Here is a 27711-nt window from a genome sequence, read left to right as displayed (position 1 = left end):
TAACAAATTATATTTTGTTAGGGTGTAAGGAAAAAAAAAGAACAGAGAATTCAAAATGATAACTTGTGATCAATAATTAATTATTAAGACTTTGTTTGTTTTCTTGTAATTAAAGTCTACCAAATTTCTTCCAAATAAAATAAAATAGTTTAGTCTTTTTCCAACTTGGCTTCTTGACCATGAGTGGACATCAATAATTCGAAATGAAAATTCGAATTACTATATTAATTTATATATATTTTTTATTTTTGTCTATTCTTTAATAATAGATTAATATAATTCTTAAATTATAATTTTAAAATGTCTCCCTCATCCATATATTCTTTTCCTACTCTTCCACTTTACATCCTAATGAAATATTATTAGAAAAAAATAAAAAAATTAATTATCAGTAACTTTTTATTTTAAAATTATTATGCTAAAAAATGATATTTTAGTATTAAATTATGAATGATTTTTTAAAATAATGTTTAAATGAAGAGTATTTTTTAAAATATAAATAAATTAGAGACTCTTTTTTTATTTTCTAAGTTAATGGCGTTGCGCAGTTGGCGACGGCCAATAGCGGAGTAGGTTGTGGTTGGGGCAGTGGGTCGGACGGCACGTGACCGCTCGCTACCACCTACCGCTCAGCTAACCACCTCCCTCTATTTATACACCTTTCGCACGCTCGTCTCGAGATTGTGAGCGATTCCGTTGCTGATTCAGTTCTCTTCTCGGCGCCGGGGCCGCCATTTCGTTGCTTTCCAGGTAGATCCGCTTCTCCACTCTCCCTTCCTGGGTTTCAGATTCATCTTCCCGATTTGGATTTCACTCGTTTCTTCAAGTCGAGGTCTGTTTGATCTGCGGAGCCACGGGCGGAATCCAGTTAATCGCTCATCTCGCCCCCTTTTTTTTGTATATTTTTTGAAATATTTTTGGTCGATTTTCCGGGTTGTCGATCATGAATACCTGGGTTTCTCGCGTTTTCTGGATCTTCCGGGTGTTTCGATATTGGATCTTCAATTGTTGTCTTCTCATGAAGTATGGGGGGTTTTGATGCAAAAATATACTTAGTGAGTTGGATTTTTACGTGAATCCTTTTGTGTATTGGCCAAGGTTTTAGTCCATACATCTTTAGGTAGTGCCTTGGCATGTAGGCAAAATGTTGCAGCAGTTTAATCCAAATATAACCAACAATGTTGCAACCTTGACATGGGTTTGACAATCTCATTAGCTACACATAATCCTGGTACAGAAGGATTCTTCCTTAAGGACGGATCTAGTACAGATCCTATCTTCTTAAGAGCGAAAGTGGCTTGTTTAACTTGAGAGGAACTAGCGGGAGGGACTTTAATCTTCCAAAGACCTTTTCCAAACTGGTCCTGTCAGTGAGAATCATACCTGTGAATGCCTACAACTATGTTGTCTAGGATAATTATTATTTTATTCAACATATGCTAATGCTTTATGAGTGATTGTGTCTGATGCCTAATAATAGTTCTACCATTATTGGGTATGAACTTCCCAGACATCTCTTAATTAGATTATAGTCAATACATTTTTTAGTTTCCCAGAAGATTGCTTATTTATGAAAGCAATTATTTCAAGTAATATCCTATTGAAAAACATTTAGCAATAGTGAGCTTCCTTTTTTACATTTTGATGTTTTGGCTAGTCTTTGTGTGTTTATTCCTCATCCAAATGCCAGATTTTCAGAGTCACACTGTACCTATCATTATTGTCTTTAAGAGTATCCTTCTATACTAACAAAGCTGCAATGGAAAATCTTGTATGGTTTGATTATTCTGTGTTGGTAATTCATATTCTTTGCTTTGTTTTAAATGCATAGTTTGGCAGAAACCTTCTATAATGACACAAACCTAACCTTATCAAACTGTTTACTCCTTTTTGGGATGGTAGTGAGTCAGTTCTATCTTTTATAATTAATTGAAAATTGCTAATTGTTTATCATTATTTTCTAAAGATTGTCATTTACATGAATTTGCAAAATTGAAGGAATCTCTCTTAAACAAACTATCGGCACAGTGACCATAATGTTGGGGACAATCCACTAGGGTTCTTATTTCATACTTTTTCTTTCAAGTTTCATTTCCCTACTATTGTAATGTTTCTATTTGTTGCCTCTTGATATATCTTGCTATGTTTGACCTTTGTATTCATAGTTAATGGTTCATTCTTTCTCATAAAAGTTACTAACTTTGTATTAATTACAGGTCATTTTGTGCTATCTCACATAATGGCCACTGGACAAATTTTCTCGCGAAATACTCAAGCTCTATTTTACAATTATAAGCAACTCCCAATCCAGAGGATGCTTGACTTTGACTTCCTTTGTGGTTTGTTAATGTTTTTTTTCTTTTTCTTTTTGTTTCCTTGTGTACCTACACTTATTTTTTAGGGTTACACTTTTTTTATTTATCTTTGAATTTTCTTATTCAATTATTATAGGAAGAGAAACACCCTCCGTTGCCGGAATAATCAATCCAGGTTCAGAGGGGTTTCAAAAGCTCTTTTTCGGCCAGGAAGAAATTGCAATTCCTGTCCATTCAACGTAAGACATCCACTACATCTGCATTGATACTAGAGACTTTTATGCATGTGGATATTGGCACTTAATATTTACTTAAGCAATAAAATGATTGGATCACTACAGCCTGTTGATTTCACTCTTGTGTATCTGATTCTTTTTTGTGCGGAGCTCATCATCTTGACGACATATATATTTCCTTCGCTTATTTTGGTACAATGAATTTGTCTTCAAGTAGGTCAGATATATGGAAATTTTGATAATATGTCAAGAAATAAGAGAATTTTTTAACAGTACTATCAAGTGCCACAAAGATGGAATAGCTTAGGCATTTTCTACATGATTCCATGTACAGTTGGCATTTACAATGATTAAAATGAGAAAGCAAGGCACATATGTTCTATGGAAGTTCTTTACTTCATCAACTTGATAACATTGCATGGTAACTACTTTAATTACTACATCCAGGACATATTTTAATACCTTAACTATGATTCTATTATGTTCAACTGAAATAGTCTATTTAGTGACTTCCAGTTGACAATAAGGTTAAGCAAACTTGTAAGATCCAAATAGCTATTTTTACATATTGGAAATTGGTTTGTATTGATTTGATAACTTTTGTTTTGAATTTTCAATAAATCTCTTTCAGTTTATTAAACTAACTTTTAGCTTCTATTGTTTGATTACCAGAACAGTTTCCTGATGTTTCTTGTGTGTTTAAACTGCAGAATTGAAGCAGCATGTGATGCACACCCAGCTGCGGATGTTTTTATCAATTTTGCATCATTCAGAAGGTAACTGATTTTTCTGTTTTTTGCATTCTTAGAAAAGTGCATTTGCTTGATACTATGCTTTTATTGTTAAAAGGGAGGTATTTTCTTTTTTTGGATAAGAAAAGGGAGGCATTTTCTTGATACTATGCTTCATTGTTAATGCAGTGCGGCAGCCTCTTCTATGTCAGCTTTGAAGCAACATACCATTAGAGTAGTTGCTATTATAGCTGAAGGTGTTCCAGAGACAGACACAAAGCAACTAATTGCATATGCAAGAGCTAATAACAAGGTTGGAAACATGAAACGACTAACGAATTTTGTCATTCAGTTAGAATAAAAAAGAATTTAGATCTTATAGTTTGAAGTTTTAGAAATGAAAAAATATATAGCAGAAATAAATTTGGTAGTAAATGGAGAAAATTGTGGTGGATTAATTAATTGGTTTACTGTGTATCTTTCCTGCACTAATGTCTAATTTCATGTTTAATACCTTTTCAAAGCTGGTTTCAGGTAGTTATTGGTCCAGCCACTGTTGGAGGCATTCAAGCTGGTGCATTTAAGATTGGTGACACTGCTGGAACAATTGACAATATAATTCAATGCAAGCTTTACAGGCCTGGTTCTGTTGGATTTGTGTCTAAATCGGTACTTGTTCTCTCATTAAAGTATTGCATTTTCTAAACTTATTTTGTTTGTGTGGGTTTTCTTTCGCCTATAGTAATTTTGTTATTATTGTAGTCGTTGGTAAAAAAAACTTCTACAATTGGCAATATGTTGCCACTCAGTCTAACAAGGGCAGGCTGTGATTGCCAGGGAGCAAGCTTAGATAAGGTGCTGCCCTTGGCTAGCATCTAGGATACCAAAGAATGAATCAAAAAACACACCGAAACAGGGATAGTGTGATTGTCCTATTGGTGTAAAGCATAAATAGTTAGAGTGTGTACTCTCAACAGCAAGGTGCCTTTTAGTGGAATTAGTCAAGTTCTCAGAACATTGTAATTAGGCATGCTCGGCGTGAGCAATTCTGAGGTGGGTGATTGAATGGGAAGCTCTTCACCTTGGAGTCAAATTCCACCATGCAATAAAACCTCGAGGCCAATAGTATAAGATATTGGTCAAAGTGGACAATACGTTGATGGCATTGAATACATGATATGTTACACAATATTTTTCATTGGTATTCATTCACGACTACCTTGATTTACGTACACCTTTTATTCTAAAATAGTATATTCTCATGCTTGCTTCAAATAGTAGTTTCAACAGCATTTTTTTCTGAGCCACATGATAGCATTTGGCTAAGCTATACAGATATTGCTAACTAATCCATCGGATGCTACTTCTCTCTAGAAACCACATTGGAAGGAGCCTCATGGACAAATATTGTTCTTCCTTTTGTGTTACTTTTATGCTTTATCTATGTCGACCATTAAATGACCCAAAACTAGAGCTAACTATTTCTGACCCATATATCATGGATAAAATCATAGTTTCCCTGTGTAGCACAAATCATGCTAATCACACTTTTATTGTGATTCTTGATGTTTCATGTTCTATAAAAATAAATTGCATCACAATATTTTCCCTCAAATCACTTATCACTATCCATGTGCTAACAGCTAATGCTTGTAAAATATGTTCTTCTTTCCTTGCTAAAAAATTACTTGAACTAATTTTATTTAACTCATCAGGTATAATAACTATTTTGTGTGGTTATAGGGTGGCATGTCAAATGAACTTTACAACACAATTGCACGCGTCACAGATGGAATTTATGAAGGTGATATTACTTTTTCCCCCAAGTTAATGATACTTCTCATTGTGAAATCTTGATCTGAGTTCTAGATGATTTGCTATTTCAGGTATTGCAATTGGAGGAGATGTTTTTCCTGGTTCAACACTTTCTGATCATGTCCTGCGCTTTAACAACATCCCTCAAGTATGTTACCATGAAAATAATCTTCTTGAGTACTGTAGAAAGGCTCTTCAGTGAACAACATCCCTCAACTATAGAAAAACTGTATATCACCATGAAAGTAATTTTCTCAAGTAGTAGAAAAGCTCTAGTGAACGACACCCCCCAACTATACATAAAGCTCTTTAGTGAATAACAACATTAATTTAATCTATTGATCACTTGTCATGTATTGCAGCATTTAAAATGGACTGTAACTGAATAAATTGATCAATATAAACTTCTTTGCAGAAAAGGAAAATTAGTAAACATTGCCTTTAATATTTGTTTATCACATATACTGCTTATGATCTATTTAGGTCAAGATGATGGTTGTGTTGGGGGAATTAGGTGGGAGAGATGAGTACTCCCTAGTTGAGGCTCTAAAAGAAGGAAAAGTTCATAAACCAGTTGTGGCTTGGGTTAGTGGAACATGTGCCCGGCTATTCAAATCTGAAGTGCAATTTGGTCATGCTGTGAGTTTAAATTGATCTTTTCAATCACATGTTGTCTTTGTGACCACCTCTACTGATTATGATTGAAATCATTATGCCTTATTTTGTTTTTTCTCAATTCACTAAACTAGGGTGCAAAAAGTGGTGGTGAGTTGGAATCAGCGCAAGCAAAAAATCAGGCTCTAAGAGATGCTGGAGCAGTTGTTCCAACTTCGTATGAAGCATTTGAGACTGCAATCAAAGAAACTTTTGAGAAGCTGGTACCTTGTTGCACTTTAGTTTTTTTTCTGTGATATAATATTAACTGTTTTTTTATTGACTTAAGAAGAATGTCTGATGCTGTTATCTATATCTTGTTCTCTTTATGGGATAGGTTGAAGAAGGGCAGATTACTCCTGTACCTGAAATTAAACCTCCTCAAATACCTGAGGATCTTAAATCTGCAATCAAAAGTGGGAAAGTCCGGGCTCCAACTCATATCATCTCCACCATTTCAGATGACAGAGGTTTGATTAGTAGATTTTTTTTTTTTCTCATACAGACTTTTTCAATGTTAAACACTTTGCTAAGTCACATCTCTATCCACAGGCGATGAACCTTGTTATGCTGGTGTACCCATGTCTACTATTGTCCAACGTGGCTTTGGTGTGGGTGATGTCATCTCCCTTTTGTGGTTCAAGCGTAGCCTACCACGTTATTGTACACAATTCATTGAGGTCTGTTAAAAAATGAGTTTCTTTTACTTGTTTCAAGTTGACTAGTAAATATTAGTCTGACTAGGATTTTAGTTACCTTATGCAAACACAATCTACTAATATTTGGTATCCATAATCTTGGTCTCTCACATTATTACTTTCTGTAATTGTTAGATCTGCATCATGTTATGTGCTGATCATGGTCCCTGTGTATCTGGAGCTCATAACACTATAGTTACTGCAAGGGCTGGAAAGGATTTAGTCTCCAGTCTGGTATCAGGTAAGCTCGATTTACTTTGGCTTATGGTAATGGTCAAATTGAGAGTTTTTCCTAGGGTCATTGGAAGGAAAAATGAGTGACTTCTCAAATACAGGGTTGCTTACAATTGGTCCTCGATTCGGTGGGGCAATTGATGATGCTGCTCGGTACTTCAAAGATGCATATGACAGAGTGAGTATATAAGATCAGGATTTACACTTGCTAGCAATGTTTCTGATGTTTTATTTTCTTTATTTATTCAAGTTGCAGTAATACTGAATATATATATATATATCTGTTATCAGGGCCTCACCCCTTATGAGTTTGTTGAAAGCATGAAAAAGAAGGGCATTCGAGTGCCAGGAATAGGGCACAGGTTTATATCTTTCAGTTTCTAATGATTTTCCCTCTTCTATGAATGATATTCATGCTATTTAACTGATATTCATACTATTGATCAAATTTTCAGCACTTTCATGCCATTTCCAAAGAATTATTATACATATATGGTCAATCACCAAACTAAATATATTTTTGGATTTTGTTTGGACATCTCCAACATACTCAAGTTCATCGGAAAACCTCCTTTGTTTCCATTATTATGTGCTCTCAAAGTTCATCTAAGTACCTACTAACAGACTACTTGATCACATTACCTACAAGGCTTCACAATGTCCATCTGATAATTAACTCCTTTTTATTTTTGGATTGTGATTGTGGCCAAGAACTTCCAAAAAGCAAAGTATGTTTGTGAATGTCATAAATATCTGTTTAAAACATACACAGACATCTGTCCTTTGGATGCTGAGTTGATAACCTAAACTTGACTAGGATTCAAATTTGGAATTGATTCTTTCTAAAATAAATAACAAGAAAGCCATAAGTCATTGTAAAGTTTAGACAAAGAGAGATAAGCTTGTAGACAGCATGATGAGGTGTGTAACAATGAATGTGAAGAGAAAAAAAAAGGAAGCTTGAACAAGGAGATAAGCTTGAACAGCATAAACATCTTGGCCAAAGACTGTTGTACTCTGCTTTAAATTTCAGATTCTCTTTCCTGTATTTGCTTTAAGATGACTAGAAGCTAAGTTACAGAGACTTAGGTATGAGTATCAGATACAGGTGTGATTTTCGAAGTCCAACATGGTTGTTTTTAAGATTTTACACTCGACCAATAGGGGTATTTGGCTGTCAACTTAGAGTGTCGTTGACCATCATTAAAAAATGCAGGGAGTGGCATTTTGGTTCATGGTATTATGATGGGACTGAGTGGTATTTGTACGTATAAACCAAAGTTAATAATTATAGTAAGACCTAGCACTAATGCTAGAAATGTAGATACTTAGATGTGCACTAGTTAAACACTGGATTCTTTGATTTGGTAAACTGTCACCTCACTGATTAAACTGGTTTCACTAATTCATATCTACCCTGAATATCTAGTTTGGTTTAAGCCACCTTTTCTGAAGAAAGATGAGGTAATGTCGTAAAGATTATAAATCATTTTGCTTGAAACTTTTGTCAATGGATGTTTGACATGGATATGGATATTCGATACTCACATTGCATCATTGGATATGGATATTTACTCACATTGCATCATTTGGTTTTCTTTTTCTTTAGTTAGCAATAAATATGCTAGTGATGCTCCATATATGACTGGGCAATTTTGCATAGCCATCTTATGCTTTTGTCCACGTCAATGATATATGCCATTTAACAGGATCAAAAGCAGAGACAACAGAGATAAAAGAGTGGAGCTCCTGCAAAAGTATGCACACACTCATTTCCCGTCTGTGAAGTATATGGAATATGCTGTGCAAGTTGAGGCATACACACTATCAAAGGCAAACAATTTGGTTCTTAATGTTGATGGCGCAATTGGATCTCTTTTCTTGGATCTTCTAGCTGGAAGTGGAATGTTCAGCAAACAAGAAATTGACGAGATCGTTGAAATTGGTTATCTAAATGGTCTGTTTGTGTTGGCACGCTCAATTGGTCTGATTGGGTGAGTTGATGAGTCACTTCTCTACTATCCTTATTCTTTAAACCTGTTTTCCATGGATTTCATTTTCTTTGTGGCTAATGATGGGTGGCGTAAAAGAGTAATGGAAGAATATAATTTATCTATCCTTTCATAGTGTGACCTGAGCCCTAGTGTAGGCAAAATGCTTTCTTTAGTCTCATTTGTGAGAGGAGTTGATTCATGACTCATGAGTTAGTGGACGGAGGGGTATCTCCACTAGACCCAGTGGCTAGTCATTTGGATTGGTGAACCTCTGCTTTCTTTAGTCTCATTTGTAAGAGGAGTTGATTCATAAGTTAGTGGTCGGAGGGGTATTTCCACTAGTCCCAGTGGCTAGTTATTTGGATTGCTGAACCTCTCTTTGCCTCATGAGTTTGTGGACTGTCACTAAGAAACTGGGTAGATAATCCATCTTTTTGAATGTCGTAGTGAGTTGATATAAATATAGAATAGATGGGAAGTTGACAATAATTGAATCTACCAGGATGAAATATAGGCTTCTCTGCACAATTTATGATTACTTGCTTTTTCATTGAATCGTTGCTTCATTATATGTAACACTTCATTCTTGGAATTCACAGGCACACATTTGATCAGAAGAGACTGAAGCAACCACTCTACCGTCACCCATGGGAGGATGTTTTGTACACAAAGTGATCATTTTCGAACACAGCAAATGCAAATCAACTTCACTTGCCCTGCATGATCAAATCGGTTTTCCAGGGGCTTCACACAAGCGTTTAAGCAAAGCATTATGATGAGCGTATTTTTTCCTGTCTTTTTGCTCTCATGTATCAAAAAAATCGACAGGTTGATTTAGTGATCGATCTGTTGATTTGTGTTTTGTTTTCCAACACCAATAAAGTGAAAACAAAGTTAGTTTGACCTAATTTTTACGAAGCTGATTGCGTTTTCTTTTGCTGACATGATCAGGACCATAGTTTCCTAATCTATCCATCTAAATATTCCAATAAAATCATGAAATACTTCTCATTTGATTTTACCCCACACCCCACTGATCTTCCGTAGAATTCTTGAACTTCAATTCTTGATTTTTTTTCATAATTATGTAGAATAATATCAACTAAATCTTTTCACATTTTAAAATTTACACAACAATATTTTTCTTATTTATTTGAATAAATAATAGTCTAATTAATATTCAACGTTATAAAGTGGGACTAATGTACTGTGAAGTTTCTTTACAAAGAAAGCAAGCGAGAAATTAAATTATTTTAATGGCCAATAAAGAGACACTGACCCTCGGATTATTTAATTCTCAAATGAAGAAGCCAATAATACGAGGGAGATGACAAAAGAAGGAAGAGGACGAAACCTTAATAAAGCCCTCAGCGCCATCATACGGCCACGCCAAATACGTTTCAGAGAGAAGGATACCAAAGCGATAACTACTAAGCATTCAAGGTGGTGGACCATGGCACTTAGTCGCAGGGCAAGATAATAACTATAAAATTTTTATAATACATAAGGCTTCACGTAGAATTAGCTCATACACACAAAAGTATTCTAAAATAAAGATAAAAAAAATTGGCATAAACCTCAAAGGAGTAATTTGATGAAAACTTCATTTGATATTTATTTATGATTTGATTTGATTTGATTTGATATGAAAGTAAACAGGGCCATGTGGTCAAACGACAACGAGAAACTAAATTATGTGAGTCCGGTTTTGTCATGTGCGCTGTGATGTTGTATTATTACACGACACCCTTCTCTTCTTTCTTCACTTCCTTCCTTTTTACTTCGTTCCTTCCTCTATAATACATCGCTTCTCCTCCTCCTCTCCCTCGCTTGATCGATCCCCACTCGCTGATCCACGCCGCCGCGATTTTCCCCGTGAATTTTCCTTCCTGTTCTTCTCTACGGTTTCTTAGTGAGCAGAAAAAATGGGGTTTTTAATTTTTGGATCTGTTGATGAATTTGGGTGTCTTTGATATGAAGGAATTGATGGGGTTTATGTGTAGGTAGATTCGTCGCGGAGTTGGCATGGAGCTGGCGGCGAAGGAGGGCGGCGGGGAGAGGAAGCGGAAGCGCGGAGCGGAGTCTTCGTCGTCGTCGTCGTCGCATGCGGAGGCGGCCAAGTGGGGAACAGAGGGCGAGCAGAGGACTTACTCCTCCAGGCTCATCGCGGCGCTCCGCCGCGTCCGCTCATCTGCTCCGGCGCCGACGGACCGCGCGCGGAGCCGCGCCCTCCGGGAGGCGGCGGACCGGGCGCTCGCCGTCTCCGCCCGCGGCCGCTCGCGGTGGAGCCGCGCCATCCTCCTCTCCGGCAAGGCTCGCTCTCTCAAGCGCAGCAGAGTGCTCCGGCCACGTGCCGCCACCCGGCCGAGGCCCGCCGCCGCCTCCTCGGGGAGCAGCAGGCCGCCGGCGCTGGAGAAGAAGACGAGGGTCCTCGGCCGCCTGGTCCCCGGCTGCCGAAAGCTCCCACTGCCGTCGCTCCTCGAGGAGGTCTCCGACTACATCGCAGCTCTCCAGATGCAAGTGCGCGCCATGAGCGCCATCACCGAAGTCCTTGCCAGCGCCGCCCCCTCACCACCACCACCACCACCTCCTCCTCCTCCTCCTCCCCCAGCCCAGTCCATGTGACTGCCATCCGATCGCAGCAGCTCTCCCTTTCCAACATTGGCGGTGTAATTTATCTGTACATTTTAATTATCCGCTTTCTTAATTTCATTTGTAACCAGATGATTCCCCATGTGCTCAGCTCACATTATTTAACATCTCCATTGTCGTCTTCTTCCCACTCCGGCTCCACTTCTCTTATACCTCATCTCACTCACTCGAAATCACATCTCGAAGAGCGATTAGTAAATGGGATCCATGTGAATCTGACTCTGCAGCTTTTGCGTTCTCTGTTTGGGTGCGTGTCGATTGCACTGCACATGAAAGTTAAAGATTGGGCATAATGAAAGCTAGCCATGTGAATGGGTCCTCTCTCTTTCTCTCTGCTTTTAAGCCATTAATGAGCTTTCCTTCTTCCGTCCATCCATGGCTTCTCTTCTCTTCTCTTCTCTTCAACCATGGAGCAGTTGTGGCATGGCAATGCGTACGGCATGGGGGTGTCACTGTGTCAGGGAGGCCACAAGAACCTCTTCACGACCTCTGCAATGCCCTGCCCTGCGCTGCCCTCCCATGCCACCCTGTGAGACAGTGGATGTGACGCCACATCATTGATTTCCCAGGTGGGCTGTCTCGCCCGTGGCGTGGTGCGTGACATGAACCATGTGTGAGTGAATGAGCCCCACGGCGATGGGACAGGGGTGGAGGAGGGCCCCTCGCGCTCCGCCATTGGGAGGGTGCCTTTGTGCTCTGGTGACCAACAATGTCAGCATGTGGAGAGAGAGGGGGTCGCTTTGGCCTTTTGCTCGCTTGCCCTGAGCCATCAGCCAGCGTTGGACCCTTGTGCTTAGTAGCTCCTTAATTGTCTATCTTGGATTAGTTAGATCAGTTAGATCGAAATTTTCGGAGGTCGAACTGGTCAGTCTCGACCAAAATGAACAGGATTGATCGTATTCTTTATCATGTGAGACTGTTGGAACGATGAATTTCACCGGATGATCACTTTGCATGTGGTGAATTAGGTCTGTGATGCCACTACGTGGCCTGTTAAACAGCCTCACATGCATGAATATGGCCTCCACAGATAAGGACACCATCTTGTAACCAAAAATGGGAAGCATGCATGAATGGGGGCATAAGGAATCCCACCACCACCCTATTTATAGACACACATTCAACTTCGACTGGCTTTTTCTAGGGTTTGGGTGGCCTTTATTCTAAAGGTCACTCATTGTCTCTTTGAATCTCGTTGAGGGATCGAGTTGGTCTTGATGTAGTCGCTCTATATGTGAAAGAAATTGCATTGGTTTTATATTAAAAACAATCATTCTTGATTGATTTTTCAATTTAAATTATTTTAGAAAAATCGAAAATGTAGTACTAAAATAATTAGTTATTAACTATATTTTATTGTTGTTGCTATAGTTAGCATACTATTTATGTACGTAGCTACATGTACATATATAGTTATACAAAATCTTAATTGTTCAGTTGATATTTAGTGGGTTTAAAGTAATCTAGGAGCGAATCTAAACTAAATCGATAATTTTAGTTAGTTTGCGAATCTAAAGTTCGATTATCTGTTGGATTTATTTATGGGCATGGGTCTAAGATTACAGGTGGTCACCGCTTGAATAGGATAATCTCATTGTGGTCTCGCGAATCACGGTCTCTTCCTTTCCTCCCGGTATTCATCTCGATTACTCCGCAGATTTTTTTTTTGTTGAGATTTTGTTCGGTCGATCGATTTCGTCTACGTTTGCCTTTGTTTGAGACGCGCCGATAGATCGTGGAATCCTCGCCCTAGGCGAATGCTAGATCCCATTGGGAGCCATCTGTCTCCCTGTTTGATTTGAGAAACCATTTGCTTCGTTTTTGGAGAATGGTGGTTGCGCCCGCGCCATTGCCTTTTGATCTTGTTTTCGCCTCTTTGAAGATGCTTGTTTGCACGATTTTCTTGTCTGATTTCGTGCATTGCGTTTTATTTTGATCTTGTAAAGTTCATTTTTTTCCCCCTCTGCAGAAATCCCTTCGGTTGGGGCAAAAAGATCCGATCTTTCGTTTGGAAAAGAACATTAGGTTTTTGTTCCTGTAGATGTATTTGCTGCATTTGAATCTTTTCCACTCCGGATGCTTTTCTAGGGTTCCTTGGGCATTGACGCTGGTCGATTTTAGCTAGGGTACCGAGTTGCATCAAATTCTTGATGTTGTTCTTGGCGGCTCGTCGCAGGTGCTAATTAGAACGTGGACTTGCATTCTGCTTTGATCGGCAAGAGGAGCGGAAGGTTCTATTTTATGAGTATTGATTTGCAGTTGGACTTCATAGATATGCAAAGAACAATGGATGGGGATGTTGTGGACTTGGAGAGTGGCATGAGTTCGGCGATGCACGAACAGGAAGGAGCAAAAGATGTGGGGTCTAGCACAGGGCAGGGAAAGAATGCATTGTATAAGGGATCAAATGATTCGAAAGGCGAACAAGTTCCGAGCAGAATGTCCATTCATGCCGAGCTTCCTGTCACAATTGCAGAAACTTCATTGGACAGGAGGGATGGAGAAGAAAAGGAGAGTTTGTTGAAATTGGGAGCTGAGAAGGTGAAAAAGAAACGCTGTAAAAAGCCTCCAAAACCTCCCCGTCCTCCCACATCTTCGCCTTTCGATGATGCTGATCAGAAGTTGATTAGAGAGATATCTGAGCTTGCCATGATGAAGCGGGCTAGGATCGAGAGGATGAAAAAGATGTTGAAAAATGGCAAATCATCATCTTCTAGTGGCAACCTGTGTGCCATGATTTTTACCATTCTTTTTTGCCTCTTTCTAATATGGCAAGGTATATTTCCTTCTTGATTTTCATTGCCTTTGAATTATATCGCAAGCTCTTGATAAAGATTAGATGATCTTCTAGTTACTAGCCAGCAAAGGTTACCCTTGCTTTTCTCAAAGGCATGTTACCATTCAATAACAAGCAATCTTTTCCAAGAATTCCTTGTCCATTTACATATTTAATGTCATTTACTTAAGATTTGTCGATTTAGCAATCTTTTCTTCTGATACGATGACACTGCAGGAAATAAATACATTTCTAGTACGCTACCAAGCATGAAGTTATCTTTTTATTTTGCTCTTTATTCAATCTAGTTGCATGGTGACATTGCTAGTACCTCTAATATTTTGTCAAATGAACTCATTGCCATCCCTTTTAACTTACTATTACTACTGGATATTCTCAAATGCATATCATAAATCAATATTCAAAATTGCAATGAAAAACATGCCGTATATAATGATGTAAAAAAAAAGTTGATCCTCTTGATTGTTTTGATTATATTACTGATTCTTTATGCAACAGCCAAACAGAAAATGACAAGTTCCATCTCGATGGTACATTTAATCTAATGTCTCTTCTAGGTTACTAAATATACTGTAGAAATATAATTTAGACTTTGATGGCACAAACATAGTAATAAATTGACATTTGTGATATAAGTATACATCAATAGCCAATCCAGGAAGTAAAGGTGTATGCTTTGAATAAGAGGGGCCACTCATTTTTGAAAGTCCATTAGTTTAGATCCTTTCCATGTTTGTTTCAGGCTTCTGCACATGCTCATCAGACTTTTTACAGATCATGAACTTCAATTCATCACCTCAGTGTTGATCTATAGGCCACCTTTGTAGGATGGTCCCTTACTGCCTGTTCAGAGAAGTCCATTTCCAGGAGAGAGGTTGCGATTATGTTCATGTTTCTATTATTTAACTTAAGTTGCCTACTTGACCTGCCTAATAATTAGAGGCAACCTTACTATAGATAATTACATTGGTCGTTGTCAATATTGTTATGTAAACATTTTTACCTCCTCCATACTAACTACCATGTGGCTAATGAATGAGTTAGTCCTCCATACTTCATTTTGCAACAGCAGGAGCAGGACGTGGTAGAAAAGCTCATGTAAACTGATATTCCATTATTTATAAATGTGCTAAAACTGCTCATTCCACTTCTATTGGCTTGGTCGAGTTGATTGAGTGATCGTTTGCTATTTGTTGTCCTCCAAAACTGCTTGTTCAATATTGCATTGTACTGTTCACCTTTACTTTGTCATTAGATGGATTTTGTTAACTTTAGGACATCTAACCAGTTGTGTCATATAGATTAGATTTTTATACGATCTTAAACTCTTTAAACCATATGAAGATTGTATATACCCTGATAGCAACAATCGAAGCTAACTGAGCATATTTAGATTTAAACATGCAGTGCTTGTTGTAAGTTGTTCATTATTATTCTTTACTGGCAAAGACCCAGGGCCTTGAGACTATGCCTCACATGCAACATTAACGACTGAATGCAATTCCCATCAGCCATGGACATATTTCTCCAGTTGGCTTTATCAGTATCTTCTTACTTAATCATGCAGTCACGAGTTGGCGTCCTTTTCATTGTGCGACTTTCTTGGTTATATGCAGGAGCTTTATCATGGAGCAATTCTAACATCAATCATCATGGTTCCCCTGAATCTTCTGTACAAGCTCGCGGCGGATTCATCTCTTTTCAATACAACGAAGATGCCTCAGTAAATGGCATCAACATGCCCGGCTCAGCAGCCCCAACAACGTACGCTTCTCTATTGTCTTCTCATTGTTCAGAATTCTCCAAGTTTTCGACGAAAGTACGATCTTCATACACATACTATTAAAGGAGAATTCTTCTTCCCTGCCTGCAGTGTGTGAATGCTGTTGAAATGTTTCTTAGAGGACGTCTAGGCGAACTTCATACCCTCACTCTGATCCCTACTATAACTGTTATATATTAGATAATAAGATATAGATGAAATCATTGATGGGTATTATTAGCTCTGATGATAATAACAATCACTTTGTCATTGCAGTGATGTAGGGTCTCAGACTAACCTAATCGGGCATTAGATGGAAAGCAGAACAACTGGAGGATAACAGAAATCCTGAAGATCTCTCAATCTGAGTCCTACCATCTATCCAGAAATCATTTGTAGTTCCTGCAAGGAATAGTTTTGTATGCCACTTTCCCTCCTTGTCATTTATATCCTTTTTGGCTTCGACTAAAACATATTGTCTCGTCTGTATATTTACTCGTAACCGCGCTTTGTACATACGAGTCGATAAGCAGATACTGTTGCACATTGGTTCGCATTGGTGAGGGCTTCGTGTTGACATTCTTTTGGCCTTGGAAAAGTGCAGTTCTTGCGCAATTCATATAAGATAATGACACTTTTAGCATGTAAGTTCAAGTTAATAGTAATTTGTTCATCTATGTTTATAAATCATCCATGAATATTTTGATTTCTCTTGTATATTAGTTGAATGATTCGTCACAAAGTTAGTCCATACTTTCTGAAATAATGAAGAACTAGATGCACAAATATGCAACTTCACTTGATCACCAGGGCTTAAAACTTTGCTATTAAATAATTGAAAAGGACTTAAGATTAATAGTTAAAATGAATTAATGATTACATGTGTTATTTGTGAGAAGTTAATTATGTTATTTTTATAGAAAAAATCACTTTAAAATAATAGAAAAGTATAATCATTCCTTAAGACATGAACATTTTCAATTTTTTTTTATTGCATACAATAAGATTTTGAATAGATATCTTCATATAATCATTCTTTATAAATTATAAATATAATTTATTAAAATATATATAGATTAAATATAGGGAGTTAGTTGAGAAACAAAAGTTTTTCTTGTTGTTCTTTGTAAGATTATCTTCTTCTACCAAATGCAACGACCTTGTAAGATTAAAATATATGGTAGAATCTTTTTGATAAAATAAGGGTTTATTTGGTCGTCACGATCATTTTGACTAGTAATTTTCATAAATAACTAGAGATAAATAAGATCGAAGTAATGCTAATTTACTTATTTTAATAAACTTAAGTACAATTCATGAATTGGAATACTTTTATTTAATTACAAATGGGCCTGAATTAGATATTTGAGGGTTGAGCAATTTATCAAACTATGGATACAAATACAAAAAAAAAAATTGTAAGCTAAAATCTAAAATTTATGAGCTAGACAAGTCAAGGTGCTTTGACTTTTTGAGCAAAGGAAAGAGAGGTCAAAGTGAAATCATAATATCCATCATTTTCAAAATTAATTATGCGCCAACAAAAAAACATGTTATTGAATATGCATTCCTTCCGATTTAAGTAGTTAAAATTTGAGCTAATTAAAATTAAACATGATCAATTTATTTAGTAGAACATGTTTTAAAATAATATATATATTTTTAAAAAATAGTGTTTTATAATGGAAAATATGATTTGACTTTTTGACCAAAGGAAAGAGAGGTCAAAGTGAAATCACAATATCCATCATTTTCAAAATTAATTATGCGCCAACCAAAAAACATGTTATTGAATAGAATGATTTGCATTTCTTCCGATTTAAGTAGTTAAAATTTAAGCTAATTAAAATTAAACACGATCAATTTATTTAGTAGAACATATTTTAAAATAATATATATATTTTTAAAAATAGTGTTGTATAATGGAAAATATGATTTGACTTTTTGACCAAAGGAAAGAGAGGTCAAAGTGAAATCACAATATCCATCATTTTCAAAATTAATTATGCGCCAACCAAAAAACATGGAATAGAATGATATACATTCCTTCCTATTTAAGTAGTTAAAATTTGAGCTAATTAAAATTAAACTTGATCAATTTATTTAATAGAACATATTTTAAAACAATTTTTTAAAAAATAGTGTTTTATAATGGAAAAATATGATAAAAAAATTTTCTTTTTCTCAATAGAAAAATATTTTCTCTCATAAAAAACAGAAAAATAATTTTTTAGCAAAATTTAGTATCACATTTAAAAAATCATTTAGAAAAATATTTTTCAATAAATAAATGGCATGGCGTCCAAATGTGATTTAAGAAAAATAATAGGTTTCTTGCTCAATTTATATATTAATTATACAAATTATATTTATTTCACACCCATTGAAAATTGACCATACCTCATAGCTCTCATACAGTAACCATCTAATTCAACCCGTGGGAGCAATTATATTTTTGTCTTTGATTAGCCTTAATTGAACAAACATACTTAATTTTATAGACTTGGTCATCCCAATCTATCAACAAAAAAAATGGTTCGGGCAAAAGTAAATAATTGCAAAAATTTATTGTTCATACTCATAATTCTTATTTTAATCATTTGGTCAATACAAAATCATTAACATATTAATTATTCCTGTTTGAGACCATGATTCTGTAAATCAACAAGGAACAGGTGTTGAAATGGAGGAGCAAGTGACACTGATGATGATGAAGGCATAAGGATGTCTACAACACTCAAAATAAGAGTTACGTTGGGTGTCGAAGTTGGACTCGATGTGATTACTCTGACACTTAAATTAGCACAAGACTATGAGGAGATCAAAGCAATAGAATAAATAGAATAAGAAGGAGAAGAAGAAGACAATGCCTTCTCTTCTTGCACATACATTCTCTAGGGATTATATAGTTATCCGAAAAATATCTCCATGTCAGAGCAAATGAGAAGACCATATTTAACAGTCATTGGTGACCTCTCCATTCACTAGACACCATGTGTTTGATGGAGGGCATCAAGGGTACTAGCTCTAACAACAACATAGTTGTTTCACCAACCCCACGATGTCATACGTTTTGGAATATTCGCTGACAATGTCTATTTTGGGAACGACCGAACTTAGGATGTACTAAGGAGTCGGGTGGTCGATGCTGAGAGAGTCGAGGAATATGAATCCTTTGGAATCGGATGAACTGAGCTAATGGAGTTGAGTGGTCTGGGTCCTTTAGAGTCAAGGTAAGCTAAACTGGTGGAATCAAAGAATTTGAGTTCTTTAAAGTCAGGTAAGCCAAGCTGATGGAGATGAGTGACCTAAGTCCTTTAGAGTCAGATAAGCCGAGTTTGTGGAATTGAGAAATCTGAGTCCTCTAAAGTTAGGTAAGCCGAGTTGATGGAGTTAAATGGCCTGAGTCCTTTGGAGTCGAGTGATTACTATGATAGAGTCAAGTGGTCAGTTTGACCTCCATATATGTTTGACTTTACACTTAGGCTTGACTGTTGATTTGACTCTGCCACATGTAAATCTCCCTATCCACAACATCACAAGCCTTCCTCAGAGTTTAATCGAAGGAGGCTCGAGTCTAATTAACTGGACTAAGACAACTGTGGTCCAGCTCCAACCTGTATCCCAGGACGACCAAGTTTTTGACGTGGCACCAAGTTTATTGATCCTTGACTCATTAATCATCATTAGTGTCACCTGCTTCTCCACTTTAGCACCTACTTCCTGCTGATTCACCGTATCATGATCTTAAATAGCAAGGTTAACATAATGTAGTTCTTATGATATAAAATACTAATATTTTTAAAAGAAATTATATCTATAAATAGGCCATCCATTTATATCAAATAGTTGATATATCATTATATATAAAAATATAATTAGGCCATATCATATCAATTTTTAATTTTTTTTCTTCTCTATTATTTATATTTTTGATAGTTAGTTTTAAATGAAAATTCATATATTTAAATATTATATAAATTCTACATTAATATTCATTATATTTATTTATATACTAATTCATCAACGTGTCTACTATTTAATTCAAACTCATTTTACATCAAACTCATATTCCTTATTAAAGACCTTTAGGTACGACACAACGGTAAGACGCATTTAGTAGATCATCCACACAATTAAAGTTTAAAACTCAAGACCAATAAATAAGTCAACATTGTATTTGAAAATTAGGACACCATAAGACGTGGATATATGGGCTATCAACAAAATCAACTCATCTAATTTATTTTACTAAATAATTATATTTGATGGCTGCTAATCATAAATAGTAAATATATTCTAATTTGACTGTATATATTATATATCTACGTGGAGGATAATTAATATTTACATTGATTTGCAAAAATTAAAGTTTAAATTTGTATGCATTCAATAAATTAAATATGTTTTTATTGAAATAGGTAAGGCAGCCTAGTCATTGCTAGAGCCGTACGGTTGCATTATCCCCGTTCCCTAGTTATTCATTAGCTTACGGTAAGCTATCAGCCTCACCTCTTCTTTCTCGATCTCTTTCCCTTCTACTTCGACAACTTTGACTCAAACATCTTCTTCAATTTGAATTTGCATGCACATTTTCTCCCCATGCAGGCAATTATATATATATATATTCTCTTAGAGAAGCTAGAATTGTTGGCGATCGATCGATATGGCTTCCAAAACCTTCCTCTCCAAGTCCTTCCTCTCCTTCCACCGCTCCCTTCGCTCCAACTGGCCATTGCTATCGCTTCATCGGTCCAGTACTAAAGACCACCACCATGGCCGCCACCTCAAGACTCGCCGCCTCTCCGAATTGAGTGGAAAATCTTTGGTGGTGGACGTCGAGGGCGGCCTCCTTCGGTCCTCCTCCACCTTCTGCTACTTCATGCTCGTCGCCCTCGAAGCCGGCTCCATCCCCAGAGGCCTCCTCCTCCTGCTCCTCTATCCTCTCCTCTGCTGCCTCACGCGAGAAGCCGCCATTCAGGTTAAGGTCGCGCGAGAGCCTAATTAATTCAATATTCCTCTTGACGTAAAACGAATAACATGCAGCGATCTCCCGCTCGGCGCAGGTCATGGCACTGGTCTCCTTCGCGGGGATCAAGGAGGAGAAGTTTAGGGCAGGGCGAGCGGTGCTGCCCAAGTTTTTCCTGGAAGAGATGCGATCGGAGGGGCTGGAGGTGCTCCACGAGGCGAAGCTCAAGGTGTGTGTCAGCCGGATGCCGAGAGTGATGGTAGAAGGCTTCCTCAAGGAGTATCTGGAGGTGGAGACTGTGGTGGCGAGGGAGCTCAAGGTATTTGCCGGGTATTATACCGGCTTCATGGAGGAGGAGGAAGAAGAAGCTGGCCATCACGACGATGGAGTCTCGCTGTTGGAGAAGATGATGCTTCTTTCTCAATGCAAGGTAAAAATTACTCATCTGATGATCAGTTACGAGCATGAATTCATAATTTTGACATCTCAAAAAAAAAAAAAAAGTTTTGATAGAACAAATAATATATGTGTGCATGCCGATGAGTAGTTGATCGATCACGGAACTACCTTGAGACTGTTTGGACTAAGTGGTGCTTGATAGGACATGCACCTCGAGAGTGATTAAATAATTTGGTCGAGTGAAGTCTGGGTGAAGTTAACAATGAAAGTGAAACCTGCAATTAATTAGTGAGATGCAATTTACGAGGAGGAAAGTGTGTCGTTAATTAGTCAACTGTTCGTTTGTCAGTTGAGCGAAACTAATTGGGCTAATGATCCTTACCGAAAATGGTAATCATCTTCATTATCCATGTTGTTAATTGATTGTGCAGCTGGTGAGCGAAGCAGAGAAGAGGAAATGGCGAGGCGTGCCGCCGCCAAGCGTCGCCGCCGCCGCCGCCGCGCTCCCCAACCCTCTTGTCTTCCACGATGGCCGCATGGCCTTCCTCCCCACCCCCGCTGCAACGCTTGTGATGTTCCTCTGGCTCCCCTTCGCCCTCCCGCTCCTCCTCCTCCGCGTCCTCCTCTTTCTCTGCCTCCCCTACCGTCTCTCCATCCCCCTCGGCGCCGCCACCGGCATGACCAACCGCCTCGTCCGGCCTCCCTCCGCAGGGCCCTCCGAGGGAGGCCGACTCTACGTATGCAACCACCGCACGCTCCTGGACCCCATCTACGTCTCGGGCACCCTCAACCGCGCCGTCGTCGCCGTCACCTACAGCGTCAGCCCGGTGTCGGAGGCGCTGTCGCCGATCAAGACGACCCGGCTGGCGCGAGACAAGGAGGAAGACCGGCGGCGGATGGAGCGGATTCTTGGGCGGGGCGACGACCTGGTGGTGTGCCCCGAGGGGACCACGTGCCGCGAGCCCTACCTGCTCCGCTTCAGCCCCCTCTTCGCGGAGCTGGCGGAGGAGGTGGTCCCCGTCGCGCTCGATGCCGGGGTCACCATGTTCTACGGCACCACAGCCAGCGGGTTCAAGTGCTTCGACCCGTTCTACTTCCTGGCCAACCCGCGGCCGAGGTACGAGGCGGAGTTCCTGCCGGCGGTGGCGACGGGGGCGATGGTGAGGGAGGGAAGGAGCAGCTGCGAGGTGGCCAACCTAGTGCAGGGCCAGATCGGGGCGGCGCTGGGATTCCGGTGCACCGCGCTCACCAGGAAGGACAAGTACCTGATGCTCGCGGGGAACGCAGAGGGGTGAACATGTTGGAATCTGAGAAAAAGTATCCAATCTGACATAGAATGAAATCTGAGAAAAAATGTTGGAATCATTATGGACTATGAAAAATGTTAATCCAATAAAATCTACCACTAGTGAAACTGTAACGATAGATATCTTGATTGATATCCGTTTCCTTGTTTCAGCTTCTTCAAGCTTTTCCATCCACCTCTCCACCTGTAATGACAAGAAAAAAATAGGGTTCGACAAAGAACAAAACATAGATTCCAAACATATATAAGCATTCAAACTTTTAAAGCAAAGAGATGTATTTATCTTCCTTCTTTTTCACTTATTTTTCTACTTTAAATTTTACTTCTCCATATTTTGTTTTACAAATCTGATTCACCTATTACAGCTGATATCGAGATCCTCCAATTGGCCAATCTTGATATCACTGTGGCTACCCCCAGGGCGTAGCTGAGTTCGTAATCGGATGGCAGACTTGCATCAATGGGCAAGGGTTCGAGTTGCGGCAACTGCGGAAAAAAGCCCTCCCACTCAGGTGGCCACTCAATACCTGATTTACCTCCCTTTATTAAGTTGTGGGGCAGGGCACTTGGCGTGAGCATAATCATGTTTTTGCATCAATCAATTGATATCACTGTGGCTTCTATAAATTAAGTTGTACCTTCTAGGAAGAAGATGTTTGTCCCAAAACATTATGGAGTTGTTCCTAAGTATTTAATAGTTCAAGGTACCGAAACATACAGTTGGATGATAGTAAGCATATATCATTCCAATAATCCATATATATCGATCAAGTCCAGACTGGAAATGCCATTCGTGTAAACGAGGGAACTTGGGCTTTGAAGGATCTGGATCACTGTAACCTGGATGTGGTTAAAGGAAGTTAGTTCAGATCAAATTAAAGAGAAAGGTCCTAGTCATAACTTTAAAAAGAGTACCCACCAAGGAGGAATGTTAATGGGCTCCAAACAACATAAAAAATCCCAGGTATCTCCCAGATCAAAATAACAACAGAAAAGCAAGCTGCAAACTTTATTGCAACCACAGCGCCAATCTCATTATATTTGTTTAGAATTCCGAGTGCACCATAGACCATAAGGGTAAACAGAGTATGCATTGGGCAGATATAGTACAACATATAGTCATTGTCAAGGACAATGCAGCAAAATGCCACAAAAAAAATTAAGGCGCCACATCATCTGTTGGACAGTCAAAAATGTAAGTATTAATTGGCCAACACAGGAAAGAAACTAGAAAGAATAACCAAGTCACCTGAGCAAATCGAGCAAGGCTAAAATCCTTTCGTACATAATAGTATGAAAAATTCCCAAACACAGTCATCCACACATATGCAGCAATGAAAACTCGAATTGCATTGTAAATTTCCTTTGCATTGAAGTAGTGGTACATTAAAAACAATACCTGTAGAGGAAAGAGAAATGATAATAACAAAGAAAACTAACAGTTGATGGGTCTTATATTTGTTAGAATGTTAAAATGATAAATAGTTTCAATGCTTAAGAATTACTCTGAAACAACAGGGTTTACAAAGAATTAGACTAAGCACATGTCAAATATTATTTCATTCAAAACACAATAAAGTTTCAGAAGAACATGGACAACTTGTGTTCTTCCTATGCTTCAATGATTTGTTTTCATTGCCTTTCATCACTCTAATAATATACTAACTACTAAGATTGGGAAGATGGATTATTCTTGAACAAGTTCTGTTTAATGATTAGCAGAAAAATCAAACAAACAAATCACATGAATGCCTTCTGATTTAACCATATATAAAGCTCTGTTCAAGGCAATGCTTCCACAGAAAAAACTCCCAATTTACACCTATAAATTGACAATGACAGAAGAAATTGAAGCTGGAAAGAGAAACATGAGAAAGTAAACAGAAACTATCAAATAAATTGACAGATATATGAAAAGAAAAGTGCAACTAACACTCCTACAATTTTAGTACACTGAAGTTTTCAGCCTTGTTTATGAGAACCAACTTCATGTACTCTCCTCTACATGTTACATAAACAAATCTAGGGACACGATGTCAGGCTGCTCAGTTTGGTATGCTATGTAGAACATAAAGCTTTAAACTAGAATAATCTATTTTGTATGGGAAGCCAATACAGATAATCTTATAAAAAATTAATTGTTATATGATCAAGCACGAAATCAAATGGATAACCAACCTGCATCCATCCTTTCCATTCCTCAGTCTGATGCCTATTCAAATACAATATAGATTTTCCAGAGAATGTTGATTTGTCTTGGTGAATTTTAAATGATGTCATTGCTGCTACAAGAATAAGAAGAAAGTACAGAAAAAGAAAGAGATCGCGGCTGTAATTCTGCAGACAGACAAAACATAGATGTCAGACTTCTGAAACTAAGTAGAATGACTTTAGTACTATTCCAACTATAGCGAATTTTTTCCCCATCGTAATGTAAAGTTAATTATTGCATTCATACAAGTCAAAAAGCACTGGATTATATGCAATAAAGAGAATAATTCCTGATATTTCACAAACTTTGTTATATAATCAATTGGGAGATTATATTTTATACAGTCTACAGCTTTAGCTTTGTGTAATTTATATGTACAACTATTAGTAGTTCAATCTAGGAGAATTTGTTGAGTAAGTGGTCTACCTTAAGAGGTGTGGTGTGGCAGAAACATGATACCCTTTAGGGGATGTTGATTGAAGACCACCCTCTAATAAGATAGCTCGATCATCATCTTTGTTTTGTTCCTTGTCCAGTCCATCCAATCTGATGTCCGAGTTCCTTCCAATAAAAAATAAACCATTTGCTATATAAGGTCAAACATAAGAGAAGATATCTTTCAAGTAATTAGTGTTGTGAGCTAGATGAGGGGAAAAAAGGACTACCTAGTATGTCATAGTTTGTGCTGGTGATTCTTGGTTATCATGGAAAGAAAAAACAATTAAGAGGATATAAGCATACAATAGAATAAAATCAGATTAATGACATGGATTTGTCTCAAATGATCACATATTTCACCATCAAACTAAAAGTTATTTCAAACATCCAGTTTTAGTGTATAAGATTCAGTTGGCATATGTTATCTACAACTATTTTTCATGGATATAACTTGGAAGAATAGTATGGAATCTTTTGCCTATCACCGGGAAAAAGACAATACAGATAAATCTCATGAATGTTGAAAATTCCACACAAACTATTAACTCAGTTCTAACAAGGATTAGGAATGCATGCACAGCATCTTCGTCTACACTAATCTGAAGAAAGGTAAGGGTGGCTTCCGTCTTCTGGTTGCATGTATAATTGCTAAAGTTTGTAACTGATAATTAGAATAGCTTTTCTCATACTGAAAATAAGCTATACAAACGTGTATAGAATTGATCCTTTCCTCTTAGATTGAGCTTTGGGAAATATTGCCTATCAATTAAGATGGTATAAGTCTGTGCATATCATGATCAAGTTTGGTTCACGCATGCCGGTTTGGGCTTGGGCCAGTATATTCCACCCACCCACGTGAATGTTCAGTGAAAATGTTCAAATCACTCAGCTTGAAACAACTGAAATCTTAGGAAATGTGAAATACTCAAAATATTAAAAATAGTTTTTATCAAATTTTGAAATTGATAGTAACTCTTATCAATGACATGATCTGTCAAATGAGGCCTTATCAACTAGCAGGAGGCACTAGTTTGTCAACTCACTTCAAATAGCTGAAATGCTGTATGAAATTTTTGCTCAGTTTTTGTCAAGAAAGCAAAATGTTAAGTTATCACTAAACAAATAAAAATCACTTTGATGACAAGGGATGAGTTTTTGTGGCAATTTCATCCAAAAGTTAACGGGTTGCTCTTATAGCATGTCCTTAGCCATGTACCACCTTTTGATTGTGGACCAGTTTTAGTTAAACGTAACCTATCAATCGCATAATTAAGTCCACCATTTCAAGATAGAATGAGCTAAACTTTAAACCATAATGAATGAGAATCTAAGACAGTAATAAAACTAGATAAAAGGCCTCTTGTTAAACGAAATAAAAACTCACGGTTTAGTAGATGCTGAACTCTTTCTGTACTCCAACCATTCTGAATACATCCATGCCACAAAAAGTGGGATAAATCCAAGCAAAAATGACACCTGCAGTGTTACGTTAATAAATCAGTTGAACCTCTATAAGAGACGCGTAGTTACTTCCCAAACCTAAAACCAATAATCAGTGATAATATGGTCCTTAATGAAAAGAAGAAAAAAAATCAGATTTCAGTTTAAACAATCCCAGAGGATCACTTAAAGTCCATTTCAACAGTAAAATATGGTCGTAATCTTTAAACTGAACCACAATAAAACGAATTAGCTTTACTATCTTTCCTAGACAAAAAAAAACAAGAAAATTATTCGTCATTTGCACTTTGTTTACCCGCATGTATACAACTAGGGAACTCACTATCACTAGGTCTTGCTCCTTTCGCTTCTAAAACCTAGAAGTACCACCGAATCAGCAATGTCGTGACAGATAGACATAGACTACCACAAATATCGCAACTCCAGCAAATATAATGTGTTGTAGATCCGAACCAGAACCGTAACTAAAATCGTCCTAAACCCCCTAAAATGGAGGGAGAGTAACATTATCAGTGAGACGGCAAATGGGAAGTGAAAAAAAAAAAACTAAACTACTAGATCTGATGCTGGTCCCTTACCTGACCCGGTGTCACGGGGCTTGAGATCGCCATGGACGATCGCGAAGAGGAATCGATTAACGCGAATAAGAACCCCTTAGTCGAGGAGCATTCGGTGGAGCACCAGATCTGATCCCAAAGCTTATCACGCAGCAATCATAGCACAAATCGGAGGTTAATCTGAGGGGAAAGGGAGTGTGATGGAGCGCGCAAGCGCAAGCGGCCATCCTCGTGTTTAAAAGCGATGGTCGGTGTGCGGAGTGCAACCAGAAACCCCAATCGCGATTCAAGGCACTGCCGTGCGATTTACTCACGAGGGACCCGTCTGTTTCAGTAACAGCATTGGTCGGTAAAAACAAGGGTAGCCACATCGACGCGGTGACGGTTGGTGATTCCCTAGTTGATTAACTACACTTTTATTATTTTTATTATTAAAATGTCCGTTGGCTAAGGACTTCTAAATTTAAAATACATTATTTAT

The 27711-nt window shown here is 37.9% G+C and overlaps 3 protein-coding genes and 2 pseudogenes across 4 annotated transcripts; 4 read left to right on the top strand and 1 right to left on the bottom strand.

Annotated features, from left to right (window-relative positions):
- Positions 1-689: 689 nt before the first annotated feature.
- On the top strand, positions 690-9595 carry LOC141833019 (ATP-citrate synthase beta chain protein 1-like). Its single transcript, XM_074720398.1, has 17 exons — positions 690-750; positions 2217-2339; positions 2452-2554; positions 3262-3327; positions 3472-3595; positions 3817-3951; positions 5026-5086; positions 5169-5245; positions 5581-5736; positions 5847-5975; positions 6089-6221; positions 6304-6431; positions 6585-6690; positions 6785-6861; positions 6975-7045; positions 8393-8677; positions 9277-9595. Exons 2-17 carry the CDS (start codon positions 2240-2242, stop codon positions 9350-9352), a joined length of 1827 nt encoding a protein of 608 aa, XP_074576499.1. The 5' UTR covers positions 690-750; positions 2217-2239; the 3' UTR covers positions 9353-9595.
- Positions 9596-10459: 864 nt separating this feature from the next.
- Positions 10460-11449, top strand: LOC141833421 (transcription factor bHLH149-like). 2 transcript variants are annotated; one of them, XM_074720852.1, is made up of 2 exons: positions 10460-10589; positions 10685-11449. In XM_074720852.1, exon 2 carries the CDS (start codon positions 10703-10705, stop codon positions 11300-11302), a length of 600 nt encoding a protein of 199 aa, XP_074576953.1. In that variant the 5' UTR covers positions 10460-10589; positions 10685-10702; the 3' UTR covers positions 11303-11449. The 2 variants fall into 2 exon arrangements, with proteins under 2 accessions (XP_074576953.1, XP_074576952.1); XM_074720851.1 differs by having other exon boundaries at positions 10681-11449.
- A 1455-nt stretch (positions 11450-12904) lies between these two features.
- LOC141833420 (uncharacterized) lies at positions 12905-16441 on the top strand. Its single transcript, XM_074720850.1, has 4 exons — positions 12905-12962; positions 13506-14105; positions 15743-15890; positions 16165-16441. The coding sequence occupies exons 2-4, from the start codon at positions 13571-13573 to the stop codon at positions 16199-16201; spliced, it is 720 nt and encodes a 239-aa protein (XP_074576951.1). The 5' UTR covers positions 12905-12962; positions 13506-13570; the 3' UTR covers positions 16202-16441.
- Positions 16442-20554: 4113 nt separating this feature from the next.
- Positions 20555-22651, top strand: LOC141833083 (putative glycerol-3-phosphate acyltransferase 3; annotated as a pseudogene).
- Positions 22652-22653: 2 nt separating this feature from the next.
- Positions 22654-27284, bottom strand: LOC141833084 (protein REDUCED WALL ACETYLATION 1-like; annotated as a pseudogene).
- Positions 27285-27711: the final 427 nt, after the last annotated feature.

The sequence above is a fragment of the Curcuma longa genome, chromosome 8 (genome assembly GCF_044706935.1).
Source record: "Curcuma longa cultivar G26 ecotype Majalengka, Jawa Barat chromosome 8, ITB_CL_G26_1.1, whole genome shotgun sequence".
Taxonomy (NCBI): domain Eukaryota; kingdom Viridiplantae; phylum Streptophyta; class Magnoliopsida; order Zingiberales; family Zingiberaceae; genus Curcuma; species Curcuma longa.
This window is presented reverse-complemented; position numbering and strand designations above follow the sequence as displayed.

Excerpts from the sequence above, each read along its gene's own strand:
- LOC141833019 (XM_074720398.1), top strand. The coding sequence starts at position 2,240 with ATGGCCACTGGACAAATTTTCTCGCGAAATACTCAAGCTCTATTTTAC. Across the intron at positions 3,596-3,816 it reads ATGCAAGAGCTAATAACAAG|GTAGTTATTGGTCCAGCCAC; the intron begins GTTGGAAACATG and ends AGCTGGTTTCAG. Across the intron at positions 6,222-6,303 it reads CACCATTTCAGATGACAGAG|GCGATGAACCTTGTTATGCT; the intron begins GTTTGATTAGTA and ends CTCTATCCACAG.
- LOC141833421 (XM_074720852.1), top strand. The coding sequence starts at position 10,703 with ATGGAGCTGGCGGCGAAGGAGGGCGGCGGGGAGAGGAAGCGGAAGCGC.
- LOC141833420 (XM_074720850.1), top strand. The coding sequence starts at position 13,571 with ATGAGTATTGATTTGCAGTTGGACTTCATAGATATGCAAAGAACAATG. Across the intron at positions 14,106-15,742 it reads CCTCTTTCTAATATGGCAAG|GAGCTTTATCATGGAGCAAT; the intron begins GTATATTTCCTT and ends GGTTATATGCAG. Across the intron at positions 15,891-16,164 it reads GGCTCAGCAGCCCCAACAAC|TGATGTAGGGTCTCAGACTA; the intron begins GTACGCTTCTCT and ends TTGTCATTGCAG.